The sequence below is a fragment of the Rosa chinensis genome, chromosome 2 (assembly GCF_002994745.2).
Source record: "Rosa chinensis cultivar Old Blush chromosome 2, RchiOBHm-V2, whole genome shotgun sequence".
In the NCBI taxonomy this organism is placed as follows: domain Eukaryota; kingdom Viridiplantae; phylum Streptophyta; class Magnoliopsida; order Rosales; family Rosaceae; genus Rosa; species Rosa chinensis.
Window position 1 is genome coordinate 69,461,229 of NC_037089.1, and position 20,290 is coordinate 69,481,518.

Genomic DNA, 20,290 nt, shown 5'->3' on the forward strand with positions numbered 1-20,290 from the left:
TCGTTAAATGCGTGCTTGAAAGACCCCAATCCACTACTTAAAGGACCTAATCAAGAAATTAATGAACATTTGAACAAACTTACACACTAAATAGAATGATCAGTATTCAGTACTAGAGGGATGTGGATCATCTGAATGATGGTGTAGTATGAGACAGGTGGACCAAGACAGAGTAGCTCTTGACATCTTTTCTATTGTGGGAAATCTAATCGTGATTGCTACATAGAAAAGCTGAATATATGGTCCTCTGTTTTCAAATACTACTGCATTTGATTCTTTGAACTTCATCATCACCATTTGTAACTTCTACTTGTTGTTACATGTTTGTTATAGATTTCTTATTTTTCTTCCTGATAAAAAAAGAGGACCTTAATCCTTGGGATTCACCAAACTAGTTAATGAGAAAAGTGCCTTTGCTCTATCTTATTTACAAGTTTATGTGGGCTAAGAACTAAAGTAAGATAATCCATATTGCAAATTGTTTTTTCATCTTTGAAATTAAACTCAAAACAAGAAAGTTGTGCTGTACGATTAGCCTCTTGCTGTGGTCATTATAACAGTTTCAGTTCTGCTTATGGAGCTGATTAATAAATAGCAGTAATCAAGAGATTACAACAAGCTAATCTTTTATATGAGATACTTATGTCTTCAAGAAAACAAGTACCAAGTTGGGACAGAAAACGGAAAAGTATATTCGATGACAAGGGACGAGTGTGCTTCTCTTTATAATCATTTTACCGAACAACACATGATGAATAGTTGTAAGAAATACCGGACTTATAATCTAGTCCACTGCCAGTTAGTTTGGATTTATGGTGAGTTATGGTGATTTGTATCAGAACATCTTATTAAGCTAATTAGGAAGTCATTATCCTATATGAGATGTACGTAACAAGAAGTATGATGGGGAATGTTGCTCTGTTATTATCACATACTAAAAGGGGATGTGTATGTCTTCTAGATTTATTACAATATCACATGCAATCAATCATAAAAGTTCCTAATGCTGTTGGTATGTCACATATTATTTTAAAAAGCACTGCCCACTTAGAATCACGAGATGACCTCGAAAGCAAATCATCAATGTTTCAAGCAATAATACCTCATATAGTTACAAAGTAGAATCAAACACGACAAGGACCTCTTATTATGACATGCTTAATTTATTAGGACACTAACAAAGATCTTAATTAGACTCATAATAGAACTTTGAAGATAACAAAGTAGTGTCTTCGTAAAAGTATTTCTTGATTAGAACTCTCAACAACCTCTAATTCTATCATTTGACTCCTGTGTCTACCTTTTCAACTTTTTGAATTTTGAGAATGTTATTCTGAAACTTTCATAATGTTTGCAAACAAGTTTAAATTGTAATTCCCGTTAATTTGATAAACAAGAAACTGAAGCCACATAACAACCCTCACGGACTAGTAAAAGTATTTCTTGATTAGAACTCTCAACAACCTCTAATTCTATCATTTGACTTCCATAGCGTTTGTCTTTTCCACTTTTGTCCATATTATTCGAATTGTGAAATTTTATCCGATACTGTTATAATGTTTGCAAATAAATTCAAATTGTACTTCCCGTTAATTTGATAAACAAGAAACTGAAGCCACATAACAACCCTCTAGGACTAGTAAAAGTATTTCTTGATTAGAACTCTCAACAACCTCTAATTCCATCATTTGACTTCCATAGCGTCTGTCTTTTCCACTTTTGTCTATATTATTCGAATTATGAAATTTTATCCAATACTATTATAATATTTGCAAATAAATTCAAATTGTACTTCCCGTTAATTTGACAAACCAAAAACCGAAGCTTCATAACAACTATCACGGATTAAGGGAGTTATGATTTTGACCTGATTGCAAACATTACTATAGCAACAATGTCAAAATTACGAAAAATGGAAATAGACCGGACAGAAGTCAAATTTTGGTCAAAGTACAAGGACCAAAATGTCATTTAGCCATCTTATTGGGCTGCAGAGACACGGCCCATTCTTTAGCTCCAAAATTCTCTTGGGCCTGACTTACGCGGTACATTCTCATTTTCATCCTATAAGAACTTTTACCATCCAAAAGTGTTCTATTATTTTCTTCTCCCTTTTTCGTTTTTTGCTTCGTCGACTGAGCTCTGAAACTGATCGGCTCTGCAATGGCGAACGTCTCGGTCGCCGCGGAGTGGCAACTCCTCTACAACCGGTACTACCGTAAGCCCGAGGTCTACCGCATGACGTGGAGCCACGTGGACATCAGCCGCAACAAGGTCGCCTGCGCCCCCTTCGGCGGCCCCATCGCCGTCATCCGCGACGACTCCAAGATCGTCCAGCTCCGCGGCGAGTCCGCCCAGCGCAAGCTCCGCATCTTCAATTCCTCGGGGCTCTTACTCGGCGAGACCATCTGGAAACACCCCGGCGGGCGGTTGATCGGCATGGCCTGGACCGACGACCAAACCCTAGTCTGCCTCGTCCAGGACGGCACCGTCTTCCGCTACAACATCCACGCCGAGATCGTCGAGCCGAGCATCTCCATGGGGAAGGAGTGCTTCGAGCGCAACGTCGTCGACTGCGTCTTCTGGGGGAACGGCGTCGTTTGCATCACCGAGTCGAATCAACTCTTTTGCATATCGGATTTCCAGAATCCGAACCCGGTCCAGCTCGCCGACCCGGGGATCGAGGACCCGCCGCTCTGTATGGCCGTGATCGAGCCGCAGTATACTATGTCCGGCAACGTGGAGGTTCTGCTTGGGATTTCGGAGCCTTGGGTTCTGGCCGTGGAGGAAGACGGCGTGCAGCAGTTAGGGGTTGACGTCCTACGTGGACCGCTGCAGAGGATGGCGGTTTCTCGCGACGGTCAGTGGCTTGCTTCGTTCACTCACGACGGCCGGTTATTGGTCATGACTTCGAATCTCAATGAAATCCTGATTGAGCAGGAATGCGAGGTTAGATTCTACTCGATCTTTCAATTATTTCAAATTAACACTTCTAATTACTCTACTTGTTTCACTAGTTTCGAATCAATTTACCTTTTGTATAGCATCTTAGGCATAAATTTGATAGTTCGCATAAGAATGAACTCGTTTCGCAGCAATGTTACAGCTTATATGTTACTTGCAGTGTAATTTATCGGCGTGTTAATTACTGCATTGTAGCAGTAGCTTATAATGTGTCTCTGTGTATATTGTAAAATGCAGTCAGCGCTTCCTCCAGAACAGCTGGCGTGGTGTGGAATGGACACAGTGTTGCTATATTGGGATGATATACTGTTAATGATGGGTCCTCGAGGGGATCCTGTGCGGTACTTTTATGACGAACCCGTTATTCTCATTCCCGAGTGTGATGGAGTGAGGATATTGTCCAACTCCAGTATGGAATTTCTTCAACGTGTACCTGATTCTACTGAATCCATCTTTAAGATTGGAAGTACATCGCCTGCAGCTTTGTTGTTCGATGCTTTGGATCATTTTGACAGAAGAAGTGCTAAGGTAGGGTACTCTTTTCTTGTCTCTAATCAAATGCAAACAGTTAATCTTTGCGAAGTTATTGTGACAAAGGTCTGATTTCATGTTTTCAACAGGCAGATGAGAATTTGCGACTAATACGTGCATCCTTGTCGGAGGCTGTTGAAGCATGTATTGATGCTGCCGGTCATGAATTTGATCTCTCACGTCAACAGACACTGCTAAGAGCTGCAAGCTATGGTCAAGCCTTTTGCAGGTTAGTTTTGTGTGATATTGCAGTAGAATATGATCATTCTGATATTTTTGGTTTTACCCTTCCTTTAGTTGCTCCAGCCTGAGTGCTTAGGGGTATGTTGGGTTCAAATGGTTGCGGGTTTTCTTTTCTGAATTTTAATCAGACTAAGGTGCTGTTGATATTCTAATTAATTTCCAAGCCCTGATAAAGTGGAGGTCTTGCTATTAATTGCTATCTCATTGACATTGTGCTTCATTGCTATCTGGTTTCATTAGAACCTGGAACCTAGTTATAGTTACCGAGTGAAACTTTTGCTATCTTTTTCTATAAAATAATGGAAGAAACTTGATTTCCAAGTTTTCTGCTAGGTAGGAGTGCAAAAACCGATAGGTTTTTCTCAGCTGCGTGAGTATTTGGTATTTAAGCTTTTGATGAGTTCATATTTCATAATTAAGGTCTTTTGGCGCAATATGATTTCCATAATCTCCTTTTGACCATACTCCACTCACTGAATGTTCACAGTTGATAGTCCTTTTAATATCAATGATCTATGATCTATCCATAGGTAAATCTCCTTCAATCTCTATTAGCTGCATAGATCTTAGTACATTATTTCTGATTTTTTGCTCTCGGTAATGATATCCAGTTGGCTTTGGCAGCAATTTTCAACGTGATCATATTCAAGAGATGTGTAAAATTTTGCGAGTATTAAATGCTGTGCGGCATCCTGATGTTGGAATGCCTCTTAGTATTCAACAATACAAGGTTTTTAAAGCTGGACTCTTGTAATTTTTTATCTGCAATGCTGAATACTCATGTTATTTCTTCTAATAATACCGAATATCGTTGTTGCCTTCAGGTGCTTACACCATCTGTTCTGATCGGTCGGTTGATTAATTCCTACAAGCATCTTCTTGCACTACGGATGTCAGAATACCTTGGAATGAATCAAGTAAGTTTACTCTTTGCCATTTACATAGCTGATCTTTGGTTTGCTCCTTTTTTTTTAGTGGATCAAAAATCAGACCATAGTGGCCAACAATACAGAAAATCAAATTTTAGAATGATGTACTATTATGCATATGTATGTTTGTTCTTGTAATATAAACTAGGTTACTTCAGAAAGCTCTATAGTTTCTGCTTTCTTAAAAATTAGAATTAATCCACACATGTTGCAACTCATCTCTTCTCTTATTGTTTACAGGAAATGGTGATAATGCACTGGACATGTTCGAAGATAACAGCTTCCCTGGCAATTCCTGATGCTACTCTTCTTGAAATCTTACTTGATAAGGTTGTGTGATTATCTCCATTCATTACTATGTTGTGTGTTCTCCTTCTACACCTGCAAACAAACCCATCTTAAATCATTCTTTTATATTTTTCAGTTGAAACTATGCAAAGGAATATCTTATGCAGCGGTTGCTGCTCATGCAGATAAGAATGGCCGCCGGAAGTTAGCCGCTATGCTTGTTGAACATGAACCACGGTCCTCCAAACAGGTCCTATTTTTATCTATTTATTCATTTATTTATTAAGATATTATTACCTTGTTTCTTATATATTATCCCCTGAGAGGTAAACATGAGCTGACAACTTGTATTATGAAAATGTGAAAGAAGTCTGTTATCTTGATTCTGATTCTTTGACTTCAGGTTCCTCTCTTGTTGAGCATAGGAGAAGAAGATACAGCTTTAACGAAGGCAATTGAAAGTGGTGATACAGACCTTGTTTATCTTGTTCTGTTTCATATCTGGCAAAAGGTAATATGTCTAGAAACTCAACATGTACTCCAATTTTTCTTTTACAAGTTTCCATATATTGGATTAAGATTAACTATTCGAAGAACAAACAAATTGCTTTATTATGCAGAGAGAACCTTTGGCATTTTTCAAAATGTTACACCCGAAACCCCTGGCGCGCGATTTGTTTGTGATTTATGCACGGTAAGTAGACACTAGCCTGATATATTCTTAAGTTGCATTTGTTTGTATTAGTCTATATTTTTCACATGCATCATGTGCTTTGTCTGTTTCAGGTGCTATAAACATGAATTTTTGAAGGACTTCTTCCTATCGGCTGGACAACTTCAGGTAGGTTTCAGTTGGCTCTTGGTTTTACATGTATACATAGCATGCATGCATGTACATGGACAATATGTACATTCTTTTGGGAAGACAAAAGAAAGCATGAAGAAAACATAATGCATGGTATATAAATGCAATTATACTTTCATATTAAGAGTAGGAAACCATAAGTTGGTCATCTACTTAAAATGGAAATTTTTCTTATTAATCCTATTAGATTTTCAGTCATCTCATATCTGGAGAAGGCTTTAGCATAAAGTGAAGTGCAATTTTCCATGGAGCAACCATTCCCTTGTTCTTCCACTCTTCTATTAAAAGTTTTTTTTTACTTTCCACTAGTGCTGAACTAGTAGACATGCCTGTTACTTTTAATTGTACAGGCGCTTGATGCGAAATGGTTTGGGGTTTCGCATATATTTTACTAGTCCCCACAATTCATTGCTATCATCAAACAGTAATCCAATGATCAAGTTCCTGAATACCTATTAACATCTTTTATGGAAACTCATGTGTTGTAGGAGGTGGCTTTCCTTGTGTGGAAAGAATCTTGGGAACTTGGGAAAAATCCAATGGCAAGCAGAGGATCTCCCCTGCATGGTCCGCGCATTAAACTAATTGAGCAGGCCAAGAATCTCTTCGGAGGAGCTAGTAAGGACAAGGAATCCAATAGTCTCTTTGGAGAAACTAATAAGGATAAGGACTTTACCTTTGAATTAAAGGCTGCTGAAGAACATGCAAAATTGTTGAGGTTAGATTTGACTACATTTGGTGAGCTGCACTGTTAATTGAATGAAATTTCTGAGACATGCCCGTCGTTCTGTAAAATAGGCTTCAAGGAATAGCATGTTATGGTGGTAGATAACAATATTGTTACAAATAACAATTGGTTCTAACTTCCTAGCAATCATAAGTGTCTGATGCTGTTTATGGGTCAGATTAGATGTTTTCCTATTTTTAATTTACAGTGATAATTAGTCTGTTACACATTCCCACATATAAGATGTAAAAAGCTCATACATCGGTTTTCTGAATACATTCTTTTTTTCTACAGAATGCAGCATGATCTAGAAGTGTCAACAAAGCAGGCTATTTTTGTTGATTCTAGTATCAGTGATACAATCCGAACTTGTATTGTGCTGGGAAATCATAAAGCAGCAATGAAAGTGAAAACTGAATTTAAGGTCTGTGAAGGTGCACTCATCCTACCAGGACTGAGGCTTGTGGCTTCTTCCAAACCTTTTTTTGCTTGTGCCTTTGGCATCAGCTTCTATATATAGCCATTGATTGCTCTAATGTGCACTTGTCTCAGGTTTCTGAGAAGAGATGGTATTGGCTGAAAGTTTTTGCTCTGGCTACAGTCAGAGATTGGGAGACCCTGGAGAAGTTTTCAAAAGAAAAGAGACCACCAATTGGTAAGGTCTTCATTTAATTATGGATAGCAATGACATTTCCGTTATAGATGGAAAAAGGGGAGATATATAAACAGCATTCAGACATTACTTTCTGACGTTCTGTTCTTTTTGGGAACAGCCATAGCAGGCTTGCAGTCGTACTAAGTAGATACCTGGTTTGTGTTCTCTTCTGATAGGTTACAGGCCATTTGTTGAGGCATGCATTGAAGCAGATGAAAGAGGGGAAGCTTTGAAATATATCCCAAAACTCACGGATCCTCGAGAAAGAGCTGAGGTAACTTAAGACTTTCAGATATACAAACATATTATTGCTGTTGTGCTTGTGCTGCTTGCATACATTTTGTTCTATCAAAATATCTTTTATACATTAGTAATAGTAGCTTTGCTGCCATGAATGTCTGGTGCCGTGCTAATTACCAAAGGTTCAAACCTTCTTAGCACTTGACAGTCCTTTGATTAACTTAAATCTTAAATTATTGTAGTCTTATGGTCGGATTGGCATGGCCAAGGAAGCTGCTGATGCTGCCTCTCAGGCAAAAGATGGGGAATTGCTTGGCCGACTAAGATTGACGTTTTCACAAAATCCTGCAGCTTCATCAATTTTTGATACCCTTCGAGATCGATTGGGCGTTTCGTAGTTTTTCTTTCTCCATATTTTTTTTCCCTTTTTTTAATCTTTTTTTTTTTTTTTAACTGTGTATTGGTGTCCATGTTCTGTGCTACATTGTTCATGGCAGACTGATTGTAAAGGAAATACAGATGAGTAGATGTTTTTCATATGAGTAAGGTATTTTGACAAAGTTTGCTGCTGCAAAAGCCATTCACTAAAACTGGGTGTCTTGGTTGCTTAAACCTTCTCTTATCGGATGTGGTTAGTTATAACTTGTAAAAGTTTCTGTTGAAAGGGGAAATAGCTTTGACAATTTAAATTTAAATTTCCTCAAGCCTCCATATTGGAGGATCATGTACCATTTTATTACATTAACATGATGATATAAATGTCGTACTTTAAAGGACAAAGCATATTCAATCATGAAAATCAGCCCGGAGTAACCTCACAAACGGTTTATGACTGTATCCAGTCGCCTTCAATTCAAGGATGGATAGGGTGAATTCTCATATTTGCCATCCCACCTGCAATTTGTTAAAAAGAAACATATATATGACTCTTGTTTTCTTGTCCATAACCAGCAAGCAAATTTGTACTGGGGAAATTATGAGGCTGCTGTAACCTGAATTTTTCATTTTCTTGAATCTTGAGCTCCAAATCTTCTGCAAACGGCTCAAAAACGAGGTCTATCTTCTCATCGTCCACCTCGTCGAGGGTGGGTGGATTCCACTATAGCCATGCAACATTTAGAGATTTAACAAAACGGAAAGGAAAAAGAGAACAAGACGACACAACAAGAACAACCCGTGAGATCCATGATAGTCATCATTTGGGGAGGGAAAGGTTACCTTAGGAGCGTTATCTTTGTCAATAGTGAGAGCCCTAATACCCTGTTCATCAAAATAGTATATCATTACACTTCAGAAGTAGGAAGAAAAATTGGATTTTAAAAAATGGGAATGTCTATAGATTATACAAGAATTACCTCATATACATCCTCAGATATGGTGCTTCTTAGTATATTGATTGTGAGTCGAAATTCCTTCTTCAGAGCTTCAGCCAATGTTTGCTTCCTTCCTTCGCGAATCTGGAGAATAAAAAGGGGAAGAAATTTTGCATAATTTGGTGAGACAAAGACCCTAGTTGTTGATGGCTTCTTGAATTGAGTCTTTAAGTGTGTACAATCTCATATACATTTCAGGCTTCCATTAACTAAACCCTTAACTAGCAAACCATCACCATGGCCACTTCCTCTAAACAGTGGGACTTGAAACAAAAATATGCACCTGATCAAACTGTAAGAAACCATACCGATCTTAGTGTTATTCTCAATCCTGTGGGAGATGATCTTTTCAAGCCCTTAAGAACAGGACCTATCCATCCATTTCCTTCTTTCTTCGCCTCAGCTTCCTACAAAACAATCCCACATTTATAGAAGTTGTATGTGAGTGAGTAAATACCTGATTATGCATTTCTATGATGAAAATCTTCAGCAATTTGTTAAATCAGAAATAGGGAAAAGGAACTTACAAATGAGTTTATAATCTCTGCCACAGTGTCCTTGGAGAAGCACTCATCAATTATCGACTGCCTGGAAGGTAAGGAATATGATATACAAAGTTCAGTCTTGATCAAATTGGAGTTGGCAATAAAACATCATTAACTGAGATTTATTACTTGTTTAAGACACTTTCTTCATCAGGCTGAACTTTCACAGAGAACTCTTCAATTGCAGCCTTCACTGCATTAGCATCTCCTGAGTTTAAGCTTATCAAACGCTTCTCTAGATCAGACAGTTTCTGATTTACAAAAAAAAAAAAAAAAAAAGTTTTCATTTTGAAGTAAAGATCTTATAACAATGAACTTAAAATCAAAGTGTTTAATGTTTCTTTTAGGGTTCAGATTAGTTCTATGAACAGGATATTAAGATTCCAAGACATCAATGGGAGTAACAAAGAGTGAGAAAATCACCTCAAGTGGGACAAAATGTGTTGCCAATCCAGCTGCAACCAATTCCTTACCATTAAGTCTTGCTCCGGTCAAGGCCAAGAATTCACCTGCACATCCACAAGTTACCATTCAGTCTTTCTTCTGTTAAGGCCAAGAAAAATAATTTTCCTTTATATTGCCCATGCTTACCGAGATGCCCGGGAAGATGGGAATGCATATATGAGAAACCACAATCAGTATGAAAGCCAATGCTCGCTTCTGGAGTGGAAAAAACCTATTAAAGCATTCATGCAATGTACCACAAAAAGACTTGATGTCACTATACAGAACTAGATATCAAGGCTGTAAGAAACAAAGAGACTAGAATTGAACTCACAGTTTTTTCTGTGACTACAGAAAACTTCATTGGAACCATTAGAGAAGCACCTCCTCCCATAGAAATTCCATGGACCAGAGCAACCTATTAATATTAACATCAATTCTTGAGTGATACCTTCAATAATAAAATAAACTGCAGGCGACACTATTGCCCTCTTAATTATGAATCCGAGAAAGATAGAATCAGATTTTGCGAAGCATTACCTGGGTTTTCTTATGAGTATGAATGTGGTGGCAAAGCCAATACATTCGGTAGACTACTTCAAGACATGAATCCTCTGTCAAAGATCCAAAAGCAACTGATGAGCAACTTCACTTTCTATATACATTTCAGATAATGCAATGCCTACAAGTACATCATAAATATTTTCCAGGAGACTATTTACTTGATTTCCTGCCATCATAAAACATTTTCAAGTCTCCACCGGCTGAAAAAGCTCGGCCTGATCCCTATACAACAACAGTGTGGAATTATAATTGAAATGCTTGAAACAAATTATACAATGATAGGTTGAAGCAAGAAAACCAATGGCAGTCCAGGATTTTAGAGAGCATTAGAACTAACCTTGATGATTACAAGCTCAGCCTTATCGTCTTTTTCCCACTTTTCCAAGTTTTCAGCAAGCAAAGAAACCTGAACACAGTAAGAAAGAGAAAAAATGATGTCAATAACTCATACTAAACTGCAACAATCTGGAAATCGACGTTGTTAGTCCTACCGTATTTGATGATATGACATTCAATTGACGAGGTCTGTTCAACGTGATCAACCTCACATGGTCTATTTCTTCTCCAAGAAGAACCTGAAAGATTTTCATACAAACACCCATGTAATGATCAACTGACACTTATTATCTTCTGGAATAAAACACCAAAGAAAAATTCATGCAACCAGAAATGCAGAAGGAAATTGATTACCGGTTCATCTGAAGTTGCAACTTCATGTGCCATTTTGATGATTAATTAATTTGTGGGTTTGAATCCAACAAACTGCACAGACAAATAAACCCAATGATAGAAGGCCAATAAGGAAGAGATGAGTTGCTTGATCAATGAACTCTCTACTATATACTCCAACTACAGGACCAACTACCCAGAAAAGTAATTGATCAAGAAAGATACAATACTCTAAAGAAGCTGAAACTGAAACATACTTAAGGAGACTAAAAATATGAGAACTTACATCAGCTGTGGAGCTTTTTGAAGAAAAATGCAGCGAACAAAGTGGGTTTGTGAAGAAGCTAGGGTCGGGTTGTTGTCTGCTTGATCATTGCTTTGGTAGAGTGTCATCGCATTCAAATACATGCAAGTTTTCATCTACCTACCACCTCCAACTACACCCATGATTTTGAAAATGTGGTTTAACAAGTAGCTAGGGGTGTGATTGCCACCAACCCAGGTTTCCCATCTTTAAGTTGACTAGTGTAAAGATTAAATTTTAGCTTTGGCTTCTTTGGGTCTTTCTAAATTGTGAATTTGTGATGCCCTCTCAATTCTCAAAGGTTCAAAATTTTATTTTCTTCTTTCCCTTTTATTTTTTGTTCAACCAAAATACAAGTCTGGAAAGAATCCTTTCCTGTGAATTGCTTACTTCAGCAAAAGGTTTTGCCCAACTCATTTGCATTAGATTAACCATTAGCAAGTCAAATTACAAGTGCTAACAAATCAAATAGAGCCACTCATCACATGAAATGAAGAATCATCAACAAATCACTGTTCTAAACCAGACGTTGAAGAAGAAATGAACAGAAAAGAAAAACATGCATACTCTGAGATTTGATCATAAAACAAAGTACCAAGCTCATTAAATTTAATATCTTATAAAACCACATAATTTTCAAAACTGAAACACTCTAGATAATAGATAATAGAAAATGGATGTCCATACTCCCCAACAAACAAAAGTTCAGAAATATTTGGATCATTCCTAGGTTCATCTAGTTCAGCTAAAGCACAGTGCTTCCGCTGAAGGGAAAGACAGCATATGAGGTAGCAGGATTACATAAAGATGTTGGGCCTGGATGCCTTGTAAGTTGTCTTCAGCTTCCTAGATGGGGGCCTAATCTTCCTGAGCACCAATGGGAACTTGATCTTGGAGTTATGGAACTGCTTGGTGCTCTCCCTCTTGCAGAGTTTTGCTGGGATAGTTGCTGTCTTGATGATCTGGATGCACGGAGACCTCACCCTGTGACGAGATGCCATCTCAGTGTACATGTCTTCTACAGCACCATTCAGAGTTGTATTTCTGTACTCCTTGTACATGTTGTGATAACCAGTCCTACTCTGGTATCGCAGCCAAATACCATAGTTGTTGATTGTAGTTGGATTTTTCTCAAAAATCTGCAGGCAGAAACCCAATATCAGAATTATTCTTTTAACAATTCCTGTAAGACGGCAATATATTTGTCCATCAAGAATACTACATAAAAGCACACCATCTAATTACAAAAAAATATCCATTGACACACCAGGACCTTAAACTAAAAGTGGATAATCCAATTTGAGAAGCTAATACAATCAAGCTCAATCCCTAATGTATAAATAGACAAAAGCATACAAGTACAATCAAAGATCAAAGATTATGAAAAACAAAGACCTGAACTTTTATCAGTAAATAACCAAACAATCTTATCTCTTTTTCTATTTTTTTTACACTCTGAATTTAAGCTCAGATATCTGTGGATAAAGCCTATTCCCAGACCACAAAAGGTCTCATAATGAGCTGGGATTCACATATATCATCATTGCAGTAACATAATAGACACAGTTATACAATAAGCTAGCCTTCATTTCAGTTCTTAAGCAAGTACAAACCTTAAATTTTTATCAAAGAATACGTAAACATTACTGTTTCTTCAATCTGAAACTAGGCTCAGATATATATGTGGACAAAGTCTATTCCAAGACCACAACAGGTCTCATAATGAGCTGGGATACACATCTATCATCATTGCAACAACATTAGAATAAACATAACTATACTCACAAAGTCTCACACCCAATTCAGTTCTTTGTAAGCATTAATCAAACCCTAAACTATCATCATAAAAACTATAACCATAACTTTGTTGTTCAATCTGAATCTGGGCTCAGATATATGTGGATAAAGTCTATTCCCAGACCACAAAAGGTCTCATAATGAGCTGGGATTCACATCTATCATCATTGCAATAACAAACGAGCAACACAGTTTTTGGCAAGCATAAACTAAACCTGATTTTGATTTCAAACATGGAACAAATTAAAGAAGCCAACCCACAATTGGCAAAATAACAGAGTCATGTTCGCTCAAAGAGTAAGCGCTAATTGACAGAAATGTAAGATCAATACCTCATTGATGGCCAAGATTTGTCCATTGCTCTTCTTCACTTTCTTCAACTTCCTCAAGAAGTACCTAATCAAAATATCCAAACAAACAAAAGAACCCACCTCAAAACAAGATCCCAAAATACATAACCACAGATTAAAAACCTGAATCAATATTACAAGCAACTTGACCTTGACAAACAGAAAGTATGAACCTTTACGATTCAAAGTTACACAGTAAAGTAATGGCTTAGTTTATATTGGGCTCTCTCTAAACATTCAAAGTTTCAATCTTTAAGGAACCAAACGCTTACCAGAACTTGGATTTGGCACGGACCTCATTGGTGTGCCAGAGCTTCATGCGGAAGATCTTGGGATGCTCATCCTTCTCAGTTGGGAGAGCTCTCCCCACCACCTGGTACTGATGATACTGTTTCCACAAAAACCCACCATTCAAAAACCCTCAAAACCCAAAAAAGCTTAAGACTTTGAAACCAAAAGCATGTTTCATGGAAAAAAAAACGATGAAATGGAAGATTAAGCATGTAAAGAGTTGCAGGGAAGCAAGAATGGGTTGTGGAAAATGAGTGAAGAGGTTTTACCCTGAAAGGAGCCATTTGAGATTTGGGAAGAGACGCCGCGGCTGTGACTACTGAGAGAGTGCTGCCTCCAAAACTCTTTCTCCTCAGCGGCTATAACATGTGGAAGGTTTAAAACCCTAGCTCCCTGTCTCGGTATCTGGGCTTCCGGCAGATCAACTGCATCAGGCCCACTATAGTTTTTAGGTCAAGAGTGACATTACAAAAAGAATTAGGCCCATTGTTTGCCTAGCCCAAACTTACACAAGTGTTTTTTTGGGAGACTTTTGTCGACGATATTAATTGGCGTCTCTCTGTTTATTTTACTTGTCTTGAGAGGATCTGGCTAGTGAGTCTTTCTTGAGAGAGTATTCAATACCGACTTGTACTTGCACCAACAATTCAACATGAATGAACAGTTGGATTACATCAAGTACATTTTTTGTCATTAAAAATAAAAAAGATTGATTACAAATATCAATGGCTGAGATCTGCTGGTTCACTTCCAACGCCCGTGCATAGAAGAATTTCCCGCCTTTCTTTAGCATATATTTTTCATTTTTATGGGATGCTTATCGACTAATGTGTCCCTAATTTTATTTTATTTTATTTTCTATACAGAGTTTTTGCCGACCACTTTTATTCAGCATACATGTGTTTGCTTTTATGAGAGATTTTCGCCAACAAATTTTTTTTCATCTTACGTAATTCTATTCTTATTTTATTTTATATTGCAGAGAGTATTGTCAATGAAGAAGTATGTCTCTTTTCATTTTTGCTGTATTAAGATAAGATACTACAATGACGAAAAAAAAGTGCCAATGAAGAAGTGTATCTCTTTTCATTTTTATTTGAAAGATTTTGCTGTATTAAGATAAGATACTACAATGAAGAAGAAAAAAGTGTCTCAAACTAAACTAATAGGCAACAAGATACACAAACACATACACATGTCACGTGTGTAAGGTTTGATTTGTGTTGAAACCCGACATTTTCAGTCACTAGAGCTAGGGATCCATGAGTTGATTAGCCTGACATCATTTTGCAATTCCGGAGGATTGGCTGGGTTCAATTGAACTTTTTGACAAAGACTTGAGCATCCCAAGAAAGCACCAACTGAGCAGAAAAGTATTGGAGTTGCCTAAAGCTACCCTACTCCCTTAGGACACATGGTGATTGATACACACGGCAAGAGCCATCACCCCAGCTATTATGAATGGAAGAATGAAGGCCTTGACTCAGGTCGTCAAAGATTGAAATTTTAAGTATACTTGTCTCTTCCTACAAGTTCCTATCAGACCCAGAAAGAATGCATTAAAATGTTGTAACTGAATGCAATTATGCAACTGAATCAGCATTGCTGATCGTAGGGGGTCTAAAGTTGTAAACAATTTGGACTTTTGGAGGACGACCGTCTACCTATCAATTTGGAATGTATTCATTTCTTCCATTGCAAGAAAGTTCAAAGCATTTCAATTATGTTGGTTGGCAGGAGAGATTCATTCTATTCTGTGCAATTTCTTTGTGTCAGAAATATGTATCTGTTGAAATGTTGTAATCCAAAAAAAATATGTATCTGTTGAAAGAAATTCTCCCAAAGAAGCAATATTCAGAACCCACGTACAAACGCATCTACACCATATTTACCTCTAAAAGGAACTCAGAACGTACTTGAACTTTTTGCTTGCTTTTTGATGAATTTTAGTCCTGGCTGTGTTCAAGAGTGTGCGAGCCAAAAAAAGAATGGATTTGATCATAACACTTTTCCGGTGTGTTCGGGATCACATATTGAACTCATAACCATTGAAGGTTTAGTAGAATGGTCTCTTGCTATCAACCCAGAAAGCATCCCAACTTCCACCAACTGATGCACTTAATTACAGGTGAGTGTATGATCTGTTAAAGACAATCAATCTTCCCCATTCAATAGCTCATCTACAGCTTGATATGGCTGAAATGATATGGCTATGATCATGCGTCAGTTTTGATATTATGCATCAGTTTTGATATTGTTGCAATAAATCCCCATTATGTGATTTGTGATTGAGTTAATGGTCCATTTATCATCCTAATCAGATTATTTGGTAATAGTACCTATCTCATAGACAATGACTTGCATTAAAATGGTAGGTAAATGAATGAAAATGAAATAGTTGTAGGGGGTCTAAAGCTGTACAGAGTTGGCCTTTTGGAGACAGTCACAACCGTCTACCTTTCAATGTGGAATCCGCACATTTCTTCCATTTGCAAGAAATTTCAAAAGTATTTCAATTTTCCAAGTATTTCAATTGTGGTTGGCCGGAGAGATTGAACATTCTGTTCTGTGCTCCCAAAGAAGTAAATTTTCAGAACCCATTAACCCATTTAAACCATGTTTACCTCTAAGGTAACTCAGAATGTACTTGAATTTTTGCTTAGTTCTTTTGTCTGCTATAATCTATTTGAATTCTAGTCCTAGCTAGCCTTGTTCAAGAGTGTGCGAGCCAAAACAAGAATGGATTCGTAACACTTTTCCGGTGTGTTTCGGATCACATATTGAACTCATTACTCTTGAAGATGTAATACATGACTATAATTGATCCAAGTAGATCCTTGTACACATATTCGAAATGACAAATTTAGGTACACCGAGTGGCTCATACTTGCCATATCATCAACTGTATATTTAGAACTTGAAACAGTAGCTGGTCTATGACAGCCCAAACGGTTGACTAATTCTTTCATTTCTTTGTTTTGTATTTGTAATATGAAAAAGGTTTCTTGCACCTAACAATTGACCAGTTTTTAATTGTTATGATCTATATTCAATTTCAGGACAAGCGACCTCCATACAAAATAATAGTCCAACTGTGATACGCAATGGGATAAACAATTATCAAACTTAAAGATAATATAGATTAGGAGGATAAGAAAGATTCATAATTCACATAGCAAAACTGACGCACAGTTTAGGTCTTTCCCAGCGTGAAGAATCTGTGGAATAATAAGCAAGAGTCTCATACCAGGTGTAGTAAAACTCTGGTCTTAACCTATAGAACAAAATCAAACCATAAACTATAAACCCACATTCATAAACCATAAATTTATGGAAGTAAGAAGCAGAAGCAGTTTAAAATGTTACAAAATGCATTAATACTTCTGATTTCAGTACAGATTATGATCTTGTCTAGCTAATTAGCTATCAATAAAATAAAATAAAGAAAGGAAAAACAATGAATCTAATTTCTGTGTATGGTTACCTCTGATCATTTTCAGTCAGAGGAAAAAGACTAAAAAGAAGATAAAAAATTGTCCCTCCCAGACTACCATGTTTACAAATTTTCCCCACCTTCTAGCAAAGTTTGTTAAACATCAGCACATTTCATTGGTGCATATCCCAGCCTAGACTTCTTTGTGTCATAGAGGATGTGAAAATTCTGCTGCTGATAGTTACCAATAATTGAAAGAGCCGATTTAGGAGTCCCCAATATCGCCAAGCAAACGACCTCTTGAGGTTCAATCTGGATGAAGTAGTTCTCAACTGGGAAATCCCAAACAGCTCCATCTGCAAACACAATTGCAAATGCTGGTAGCTCCAATTTCTCAACTCCAGACACATTGTAACAAGGATCCAAAACCGGAAAGTCCTTCACTACCGGATACCCTTTAACCTTTTTCAAAAATGCCTCCTTAATCATCTCATAGGCAGGATCCGCAAAGTAACTCAATGTAGTACCTGAATCAATGATTGTACCTCCAGCCCCCTCCGAGGACAAATTCCAAGTCTCCTCCGGTATTTTCACCACTTCTCCTCCAACTAGGATGGATTTGATCTGAACATAGTAAAATGTATCAACAGGGTTATCTTTGCCAGCAACCAAGGATGTGTAATTCAATTTTGGGTGGCTCAGTAAGGCCTTGTCCTCCCCAAATATCAACTTGCTGCTAACATCCGTATCGCTGTTTCTATCAACAAGACAATACGAAAACGAATGACCATACAGTGATTGAAGCTGAGAAGCAAAGGAGAGAGGCCCTCTCCCCAGTCCCAACAACCCTGCAGCCCCATGGAACAAGCCTCTATTCCAATGGCCACATCCAAACATCACATTCTCTACTTTTCGATACTCAGCCTTCCCAGCAGGCGATGTAAGATTAACAGTAAAAGTTTCCAGAGCAAAATCCCCAGTTGTGTTAGAACTATCCCCATACCAATAGAAATATGGACATGTTTGGTTCTCAGCTTTGCAAGGCTGAGGAGGGTCAGGAGACGAAACCAACTGACACTTCGGATCATGGCAGCCTATGTTGCTAAATGAAGTTGAGTCTTTCGGATCATAATGCGGTCCGTTTTGCTCAAAACAATCATAGCAAGGTGCACATTGAATCCAATTGAGGTCACTACCAGTATCAAGTATCAAAGAAAAGTGTTTAGGAGGTGTACCAATGAAAACATCCATGAAGTATTCTCCAGAGCCAAGACTCACCCCGGACTTCAACGTCGCCTCCAGCTGGCCTGGAAGGTCGCCGGCGCTAACATAAGACTCCGGTGAGGCTGCCGGAGCCACAACAACAACCTCCGTTAAGTGGATCTTCTTGTCTTTATGTAGCCTTGAAATGGTGTTCTGGTTCTTTCTCTCGACAATTCTGGTGTGGAGGGTTTGAATTCTGGTCAAGTCTTTGGTCGTGGACTCGAAAACAGAGTTCTTTTCGTGCCTCAAGTGGAGCTTCACAGAATGTTTTTGGGGAACAACTGCTTCATCTTCATCTTCTCCGTCATCAGATTCTTCATTCGGCGCTGATTCCGTGGTTGATGACTCTGGTTTTCCAAAGGAACAGCCGGTGTGGGATGAAGAGGACACAGCATTGAAGCTCATGTGCTCCGGAAACTCTATGCCGGCGAGAGTTGAGCCATTGGGGTTGTGATTGTCGTGGCTGTGAATCCGGGCAATAGATACAAAAGCGCTTGCGAAGATCAGAACCAGAGCCAGAGCCAGAGAGGCCTTAACAAACATAGTGATGATGTCTTTCTCTTCTTGTTTGGTTACTGGGGAAAAAATCCTACAGGAAACCCAGAAAGCATGAATCTTTGACTCAAATTTCAAGGCTTTTTTGGAGCAAATAATCAGAAAGAACTCCCAAAAGGGTTGTTTAAAGTTCAGAAAAAAAAAAACCCAGAAAACAGAAATGAAGGAAAACAAAGCAGGACTGGTAGTTGAAGCAGGGGAAAGAACAAAAAAAACCCAGAAACTGAAACTTGAATCAGAGCTCAAAAATGGACAGATAACAAATTTACTGAGGTTATAAATATGTTTATGTGGGAGATAAGAACTTATATATTGAAGAGAAGAGAGCTAAAGCTAGCAAAGCGAAGAAAGAAAGAGAGGTGAGTCTGAGTTGTGATGCGAGGTAGTAGTAGTAGTAGTCTTAAGTGTTCAAAATGAATATCAAAGACTTTGAATCAAAAGGAGGTGTGTTGAATACGCGGTTTCAATGAGGAAATGTTATATAATTTTATTTTTTTTACGTTATGGTTCTTTCTGTAAGTGCTTACCTGGTCTTCTTCATCTTCTGCTTCTTCCTCTCTCTTTCTTTCTTCTTCATTTACCGTTATAAGTTTACATACTACACGAGCCAGCCATTGCACCAGTCCTTCTCAAATACTTTTAGTGTTTTTTACTTCAATTTTTTTTAGTTTACTTGGTAATAGAATAGTCCGTGGTCTCAGTTTTGACTTTAAATTTGGTCTTGGGCGTTTAGCTTTAGTCTATGTTTTGCAAAATAATTCCTCAAATTTTTTCTTAATAAAACACTACATTCTTTTTCTTTGTCCCGATCAAATCTTTAAAATTGAGACAAGCAATGAAAATGTATAGAATTTTGACCAGAAAGCCAAACTATTGTGTAATCTTTGATCCTAACAAATGACGTATAAGCGGAACTTTTGAGGTCCAAATAACATAAAGAATGTTAAAACAAAAAAATTGTCAAAGATTTAGAAAAGTATGTAACTTATAGGTGGGTGGTCTAACAACTAATTGCATCAAGATTTTTTTGGTAAAACTCTACACGTAAAAGTGATTAAATTTGAGACAATATCAGTATTGTAAAAATTAATAGTGAGTTACGTGAACTATACATGCCATTCTTTAACAAAATCGTGAAACTCTCCATTATAGACTTCGCCAACTAAAACAGGGGCACTCAAAGCTCAAGCACAAAAAAAAAATATGTCACATCTAACAACTCTTTACCATTAAAAAGAAGATTGGGTATTTATACACCGT

The 20,290-nt window shown here is 37.7% G+C and overlaps 3 protein-coding genes and 3 non-coding genes across 7 annotated transcripts; 1 reads left to right on the top strand and 5 right to left on the bottom strand.

Moving 5' to 3' along the window:
- The first annotated feature begins 2,094 nt into the window (after positions 1-2,094).
- Positions 2,095-8,146, top strand: LOC112187164 (protein VACUOLELESS1). The gene is made up of 15 exons (XM_024325837.2): positions 2,095-2,949; positions 3,202-3,492; positions 3,585-3,724; positions 4,363-4,468; positions 4,563-4,655; positions 4,908-4,997; positions 5,092-5,205; positions 5,359-5,466; positions 5,576-5,649; positions 5,742-5,796; positions 6,309-6,538; positions 6,842-6,971; positions 7,100-7,202; positions 7,379-7,476; positions 7,685-8,146. The coding sequence occupies exons 1-15, from the start codon at positions 2,164-2,166 to the stop codon at positions 7,838-7,840; spliced, it is 2,574 nt and encodes an 857-aa protein (XP_024181605.1). The 5' UTR covers positions 2,095-2,163; the 3' UTR covers positions 7,841-8,146.
- LOC112187165 (3-hydroxyisobutyryl-CoA hydrolase-like protein 5) lies at positions 8,138-11,493 on the bottom strand. 2 transcript variants are annotated; one of them, XM_024325838.2, is made up of 16 exons: positions 11,324-11,493; positions 11,059-11,130; positions 10,860-10,943; positions 10,706-10,774; positions 10,527-10,590; positions 10,345-10,418; positions 10,139-10,222; positions 9,952-10,036; positions 9,784-9,869; positions 9,490-9,611; positions 9,343-9,403; positions 9,124-9,222; positions 8,798-8,899; positions 8,661-8,702; positions 8,435-8,541; positions 8,138-8,336 (listed from the first exon to the last, which is right to left on the bottom strand). In XM_024325838.2, exons 2-16 carry the CDS (start codon positions 11,089-11,091, stop codon positions 8,291-8,293), a joined length of 1,158 nt encoding a protein of 385 aa, XP_024181606.1. In that variant the 5' UTR covers positions 11,092-11,130; positions 11,324-11,493; the 3' UTR covers positions 8,138-8,290. The 2 variants fall into 2 exon arrangements, with proteins under 2 accessions (XP_024181606.1, XP_024181607.1); XM_024325839.2 differs by lacking the exon at positions 11,324-11,493 and having other exon boundaries at positions 10,912-10,943; positions 11,059-11,136.
- Positions 11,494-11,888: 395 nt separating this feature from the next.
- On the bottom strand, positions 11,889-19,384 carry LOC112184874 (aspartyl protease family protein 2). The gene is made up of 5 exons (XM_024323103.2): positions 17,375-19,384; positions 14,049-14,138; positions 13,761-13,876; positions 13,471-13,534; positions 11,889-12,480 (listed from the first exon to the last, which is right to left on the bottom strand). The coding sequence occupies exons 1-5, from the start codon at positions 19,016-19,018 to the stop codon at positions 12,139-12,141; spliced, it is 2,256 nt and encodes a 751-aa protein (XP_024178871.1). The 5' UTR covers positions 19,019-19,384; the 3' UTR covers positions 11,889-12,138.
- On the bottom strand, positions 12,801-12,895 carry LOC112191084. Its single transcript, XR_002932801.1, has one exon. It is a non-coding gene; the product is annotated as a small nucleolar RNA snoR69Y (small nucleolar RNA).
- On the bottom strand, positions 13,005-13,101 carry LOC112191082. Its single transcript, XR_002932799.1, has one exon. It is a non-coding gene; the product is annotated as a small nucleolar RNA snoR69Y (small nucleolar RNA).
- Positions 13,222-13,313, bottom strand: LOC112191083. The gene has a single exon (XR_002932800.1). It is a non-coding gene; the product is annotated as a small nucleolar RNA snoR69Y (small nucleolar RNA).
- Positions 19,385-20,290: the final 906 nt, after the last annotated feature.

Excerpts from the sequence above, each read along its gene's own strand:
- LOC112187164 (XM_024325837.2), top strand. The coding sequence starts at position 2,164 with ATGGCGAACGTCTCGGTCGCCGCGGAGTGGCAACTCCTCTACAACCGG. Across the intron at positions 5,206-5,358 it reads AACCACGGTCCTCCAAACAG|GTTCCTCTCTTGTTGAGCAT; the intron begins GTCCTATTTTTA and ends CTTTGACTTCAG. Across the intron at positions 5,797-6,308 it reads TATCGGCTGGACAACTTCAG|GAGGTGGCTTTCCTTGTGTG; the intron begins GTAGGTTTCAGT and ends CATGTGTTGTAG.
- LOC112187165 (XM_024325838.2), bottom strand. The coding sequence starts at position 11,091 with ATGGCACATGAAGTTGCAACTTCAGATGAACCG. Across the intron at positions 9,870-9,951 it reads CCATCTTCCCGGGCATCTCG|GTGAATTCTTGGCCTTGACC; the intron begins GTAAGCATGGGC and ends GTGGATGTGCAG. Across the intron at positions 8,703-8,797 it reads TATCTGAGGATGTATATGAG|GGTATTAGGGCTCTCACTAT; the intron begins GTAATTCTTGTA and ends TTTGATGAACAG.
- LOC112184874 (XM_024323103.2), bottom strand. The coding sequence starts at position 19,018 with ATGTTTGTTAAGGCCTCTCTGGCTCTGGCTCTGGTTCTGATCTTCGCA. Across the intron at positions 13,877-14,048 it reads CTCAAATGGCTCCTTTCAGG|TATCATCAGTACCAGGTGGT; the intron begins GTAAAACCTCTT and ends TTGTGGAAACAG. Across the intron at positions 13,535-13,760 it reads CGTGCCAAATCCAAGTTCTG|GTACTTCTTGAGGAAGTTGA; the intron begins GTAAGCGTTTGG and ends TATTTTGATTAG.